Source organism: Zingiber officinale, chromosome 2A (genome assembly GCF_018446385.1).
Source record: "Zingiber officinale cultivar Zhangliang chromosome 2A, Zo_v1.1, whole genome shotgun sequence".
Lineage (NCBI taxonomy): Eukaryota > Viridiplantae > Streptophyta > Magnoliopsida > Zingiberales > Zingiberaceae > Zingiber > Zingiber officinale.
In genome coordinates this window covers 121,217,906-121,224,206 of record NC_055988.1, presented here as the reverse complement: position 1 = coordinate 121,224,206, position 6,301 = coordinate 121,217,906, and the positions used below count along the sequence as shown (strand labels likewise).

Genomic DNA, 6,301 nt, shown 5'->3' with positions numbered 1-6,301 from the left:
TTTTATATTTATAAATAATAATTCTCTAAATTTAGACAATAAATTTTAATTCCAAAATATTATAGAGGAGAGAGAAAAAAATATAAAATTTATATAGATATAAAAAAAATAATATGTTCAAAAAAAAAATCTCAATAAAAATTCAAGAATAGACACATAAAATGATGGGACATACTGCATACAAAAAGTGAAATAATAAGCCATGAATTTATGTGTCTATCTTGAATTTTTTTCTTGAGATATTTTCCTTGAGTATATCATTGCTCATAAATATATAATGTAGTGAAAAATGGATATTTAAATTTAATAAAATAATTTTTTTATTTTGGATATGGAAATGGATACCCTTATTTCCTTATTAAAAATGTCTTATTTTTTTAAAAAAATATATATTAAAAAATCTAACAATAATTTTTTGATTTTGGTAAATTATCCATTGATTGTTAAACATATCCTTGATGATCTAAATCTTAAATCCCGAAATTCCTTAAGCCCTAAGCAAACAAATATTAAAAATAATTAAATACGTATTAAAGGATCAAAATAAAGAGCCGTGTCTTCTTAGTTAACATAACTTGGCCTTCAAGTCACCCACGCCGCAAAACCAATACTCAAGTAACTCTTTAACCAAAAAAAACCTAAACAAAATCAAACAAAAAGTTTACCTTTTATAAAGGTAAAAATCAAAGAAACGTTTCATAATCATGACCGTCCTCGGTGCCTCTCTTTCACTTTTCATGGCATCCTATTCATCAGCTCCCTTTCTAAAATTACATAATTATCCTCGATTACAGTTCACTATAGATTTTAATTTTTTAATAGCTTTATTTTAAATTTAAATTTATATTATAATAATTATAAAATTATAATTGGTATAATTTTATAATACCTACCAAATATTGTTGACCGACTTAAACCCTGTTTACATAATTGACGGATCAATTCAGTATTTAAATATAAAATTAACTCATCAAAAGGTAAAAATGGATGGAATAATAGTAGACTTGAGGATAGAAAAAACATCTGAACGTCTCGAAGTTAACAAATCGAATTCTAATAGGAATTTTAATTGAACGAACGAAGTTTTCGTTTCAACGGCACTTCCCGTGATGATTCATGAACGTTGTGCCTTGGTCGTAAAGGAATCAATTAATTAAAGGCGAAAGCGTGTGCTCCGAATAAGGCCAGATCATTCCATTAATGGCACGATCGGAATCCACTGGAACCGCCTTTTGGTGTCTTAATTGGGCCGCTAGGGGGCTCCGACCCGAACCTATAAATGACTTTGCCGCCGCGGTTCTCCGCCCTCTCGAGCGGCCTTTAACGATGAACCGCCCGACCACGCGCTTCTCTGACGATCGCCGGCGCTTGGCCATGTTGCACAGTGCTAGCGGTGGTCATTTGAGCCGAGAGTTCCATGATTTCAAGAAGAGCGCCGCTCCGTCGAGGATCCTGTTCTATAGGGATGGGGCGTGGACCGACTTCTCCCCGGCGGCCACCGTCGCCCTCCGAGCGCACTTCGTTGCGGGTAAGACTTCCTTCAAGCTCCCCATCGCCGGATCTTGCTACCTGTTCGACTTCCGCTCGATGTCGCAGACCGACACCGACACCAACGTGGCGAATTCCATCGCCTGGGTCGACGCGCACGGCCGGTGCGTCTTCCCGACCTCGGCGATCGGGAATCAGAGTCTCCCGCCGCCGCCGCCGCCTATCCCGTTGAGCGAATCGCCGGCTGAGTCGGCGGATTGCGATTCCGAGGGATCCACGGCGACGAGTTTGGGGCGAGCGGGGTGGAATGGGGCGGAGGCGTGCAGGGAGGGCGATAAGTATTTTACGCCGGTAGCGAGTTGGTTTCTGAAGGACTACCGGAGATATGCTCCGACCGTCGTCATCACCGCCATCCACAGGTGCACGATATCGGCTTCCCGGTCGAAGGCATTCCAGCTCCAGGAGCAGATGACGAAGGCCGCCCGCGGCGACGCCAACATCAAGGTCTCCTGGTACGGGGCGTCGGCGGAAGAAGTGGCCGCCGTCGTCTCCCACGGTTTCGGGAAGCCAGCAAATGCCCGCCCGGGCTCGCCGGTCGGCGGCTTCGGCCTTCATCTCTCTGCCCTGCCATTTTCGCACTCGAGGTGAGCAGAATCCCCGATTCCCCTCTCTCTCTCTCTCTCTCTCTTTCTTCTTCCACGCCGAACGAAGCGATTTCAAACGCATTTTTCTCATCATTCGCAGTGCTGTGGAGGCCAATTCCAGCGACGGCGAGCGGCACATGTTGCTTTGCAGAGTGATACTGGGGAGACCGGAGAAGGTGAACACTGCGTCGGAGGAGCAGCACCACCCCAGCAGCGACGAGTTCGATAGCGGCGTCGATGTCACTGCAAATCCCAAGCACTACGTAGTCTGGAGCACTCACATGAACACGCACATAATCCCCGACTTCATCGTCAGCTACAAGATCCCCAACCGGCCGAGATCGGCGGCCAACTCTGCTCCGAGGCTCATGTTTCTTCAGCTACTTGCAGAGATGAGGAGATTGCTTCCTTCATGGATGATGAGGATTGCAGAGGATTTCTACAAGCAGTATCAGGTAAAATCCAACTAACTGCATTACAATTACAAGTTTATAAAGATTTTGTTCGTGATTCCCTTCCTCTATTAATGATACAGGAAAGAAAGATTAGCAAAGAGGTTTTTATCAGAAACATTAGGGGATTGGTGGGCGACAAGCTACTAGTTTCTATTGTAAAGATCATCAGAAGAAGACATTGAAGGAAGCTTCAATCAAGCATTGGCATGGAGTCTAAACAGGATCCTTACTGTGTGATGTGTTATTCAACGTGAGAAAGTCCCATGTAGTCTTTCTAATACTTGTTAAGATCAAAGATTCCTGATTTATGAACTTGTTATAAATTTTGTATGAGTTCCATAAATATATTCTTCTAAACATATGATGAGGATTAGGAAGAATTCTTTTTCTAAGTGGCCATGAGAGAAATCAACTTACCAATACTTCAGAAGTAGCGGCCGAAACATTTAGCGTCACTTGGTTAAACCGCTTGATGTACGTTCATAGGGATTCCTTGCCCCTTGCTTGAGTGTGTACAAACTCAAGATGGTTTCTGATACTCCTGCTACGCAAAGCATATAGGAAGGCTTTTTTGAATTCCTTAAAAGAAGTAACAGATCCAATCGGCAATTGGTCGAACCATATATGCACCAAGCCAGAGAGAGTGATAAGAAATACTTGGTACTTGACGTCATCCGTGTATTGATGAAAGATGACTGTATTTTCAAATTTGAAGAGGTGGTCCTCTAGTAAGTTTCACCTCTGTTTCTCCTATCATCAAGGGTCGGAAGTGGCTTGACAATTTGTCCTCCCGTATTCCTTAGGAGAATGACATGTTGATCCGTTTGGGAGAACCATTAGGGACCTGAACCTTTTCCTTTCTTGGATCTCGAATGGGGCATATCCAAAAGAGGATCCTGGGGCATCTCCACTCAACCCATATCCTTAAAGGGTGTGTGGAATAATGTCTGGTGATAGATGACCAGGAAAGGCGGCATGAGCGAGAGGCTAATCAACTGAGTAGGTGGTTGCAAGAAGCCAGTCGATGGAGGAACTAGTTGGAACCCAATCAGACCTTCCATTTAGGTCCCTCGTAAGGGCTCGTCATCAACACAGTTGGGTCGTGCGGTAGAGGACCCTGACTGTTACTTATTGTTGTTGCATTAACTTCTATACTCGGGCATTTATTAGCAAATCTAAATCTCCCTGCGATAAGATAACTGTGATGAATCATACAGTTTTATCCATCTCTGTGTTTCAGATTCATGCGAAGTTCTCGCAGGCAGTGCCAAATTTGATTTTGTTTGAAATCGGGGGAGATGACACCTTGGACGAGTGACTCTGATATTGACCATACAAAGACTTTGAGGTGGAGGGAAATGACCTTGAATGCTCTTTTCTACGCACACTAGAGACAGCAACCAGAAACGTTAGAGCGAGAACCAAGGAGGGGGTCCCTAGCACAGACACTCCGATGCTCAAGTCAGAATAGTGGCTAAAAATGGGAGAAGAAGATGAACAGTGGCGTAGATGTGTGCGTGCGCGTAATGTAAATCTTCAAGTTATCTCTAGTTACAAGTTACAAGTTCAAGTTACTTAGCCAACGGAGAGGACCTCCTTTTTATATTAGCCCTCAGAAGCTCAGTAATAATGAGGAGTCAGAATATGTCGAGTAATGGAAGATATACAATCCCCTTCGAGGAAGATTCCGTTACATGTATATGAACCATCTTTCATAACTTCCGTAATAATGAGGTGACTAAGAATATGCCAAGTAACGTCAACGGAAGATATACGACCACCCCGAGAGAAAGGTTCCATTGCATGCATATGTTATGGTAGTAGGATATTACCTGACAAGTTATTGTATTTCTCTGACAATGTTGTCTTCTTAAGGCAATTTGACTGGCCATGTAACCGACTGACCGCATAATGGGAGACTGACATATGAGGAGTGAGAAGCTTAGCCCCATAGGTCAAACTAGATCTTTAGTCGACCGGATGTATACTGTGATACTTTCCTTTGAAGAGTGGGGAGGTAAGTTCCAGAAGGTCCGAGTGGCCATATACTAGAGGCCTCGCCTCTAAGGAGTAAGGAACTGAGCTCTGAATGTCCAACCAACGCTAGATCTAACTGACTATATACTCTGAATGTCTGATCGACTCTAGGTCTGACCGACTGTATGTTGTGTGACTTGGCATTGAGAAATGAGGCTCTGGGCCCCGTAAGTCGGACCGGCTCTGAGACTAACCGACTTTATGCTGAGAGTCATTTGATCGGCACTTTAGGTCGATCGGACATATGCTAAGAGCTTTGGCGATGAGAAGTGATGCTCTGAGCCCCATATATCCGATCGACATTAGGGTCGTTCGGGTTTATGCTTGGAGCCTTGCCTATGAGGCCCCCACTTTATCTTGACTGTATCTACCACATCATCTTGACTATCGGGACCACTCGCAACACACCGTATCAACACCCATTCCAAGTCCCATGAATTTCTAAAGTACAAGGAGTCCAAATATATTCTCCTTTACTATTTTTGAGCTTCCTCTAGTAGTGCCAAAGAGGAAAAAAAAATCTTCAGTTAGAATGCTTAAGCTTGATCTTCTAGAGAACAGGACTACATTAGATCTGATTTGAGAGCAGACCAGGACCAAATCAGGTATGGTCTCTCCACACCAATTCTAATATGGTCTTGGTATGCTCTTAGAGCAGGTCCAATGTGATCCTGATCTCTAGGAGACCAGACCTAAACGTTATACCTATTTTAATAAATAACTATTTTAATGACTTAGTTCATTTTAGGTTCAATTTGATTTGATTACTTTATTAAATAAGTTTAAATATCACAAAGTTTAACTCGACCTTACTCATTTATGGCCCTACTCAAATTAAAGACTTAAGAAATACATAGCATCAAGCAATATCAATAAAGCATACATTTGTATCCAGTTGTCAGAGAAAAAGGTCATAAATATAAGAACATACATTTGTGTCAATATGCAATGAAGATTTATAAAGATTTGTACATCACTGCTACTTCATCCCATGCTCGAACTCTTTCTGATAACATCTTCAAAATGGTTGACCAAGAACTTTTAGAGTTGATACTAAGTGAAACCCTTTTAAGATGATCTAAACCTTTGAAGGGTACAATATCAAATGAATCACTCCCTTCGTCGAATAATTTAAGGTATGTATCCTGAAATTTAAATTATAAGGAATTAATCAAATCAAAATATTGTCATTCTTCAAAATCAATATATATAAAATGACTAATCTCAAACCTCTCCTCGATCAATTAAAGTGAGTGCATGAAGTTTCGGTGTATGCTGAAGAAGAGAAAATAACATTTCCACGCTGTCGTCCTTGGGGCAAAGAACCAGATGGACCTCCAACTTTAACAATTTGTGAAGAATTGGAAAACTTTCTATGAGGGACATAATCCTTAACTGAGAAAACAAAAGCTCAATTAACAGGTAAAAAGAAACTAGAGTGTAAGTAGTACATATCAGTAACAATTTGAAGTCACTAGAGGAGTCTAACAAAACTTGTTTACTGAGAAAAAACACCGATATTAGCTTTTGTCTAACAAGTTGGTTTTTGATGGTGTAGTATGTAAATGGAAACGTGAGAACCCTAAGAATGATAGGAATGCGTCTTAAAAATACTACCCATGAGTAGTCTAACATTACCCCATTGCCCATACTCCCTAACTATGACTTTTCTATTTT

General features: G+C 41.4%; 1 protein-coding gene across 1 annotated transcript; it reads left to right on the top strand.

Moving 5' to 3' along the window:
* The first annotated feature begins 1,239 nt into the window (after positions 1 to 1,239).
* Positions 1,240 to 2,950, top strand: LOC122039960 (probable inactive poly [ADP-ribose] polymerase SRO3). The gene is made up of 3 exons (XM_042599364.1): positions 1,240 to 2,132; positions 2,233 to 2,587; positions 2,668 to 2,950. Exons 1-3 carry the CDS (start codon positions 1,327 to 1,329, stop codon positions 2,767 to 2,769), a joined length of 1,263 nt encoding a protein of 420 aa, XP_042455298.1. The 5' UTR covers positions 1,240 to 1,326; the 3' UTR covers positions 2,770 to 2,950.
* The last annotated feature ends 3,351 nt before the right edge of the window (positions 2,951 to 6,301 follow it).

Coding starts and splice junctions, on each gene's coding strand:
- LOC122039960 (XM_042599364.1), top strand. CDS start 1,327: ATGAACCGCCCGACCACGCGCTTCTCTGACGATCGCCGGCGCTTGGCC. Junction 2,133..2,232: donor CTGCCATTTTCGCACTCGAG/GTGAGCAGAATC, acceptor CATCATTCGCAG/TGCTGTGGAGGCCAATTCCA. Junction 2,588..2,667: donor ATTTCTACAAGCAGTATCAG/GTAAAATCCAAC, acceptor TTAATGATACAG/GAAAGAAAGATTAGCAAAGA.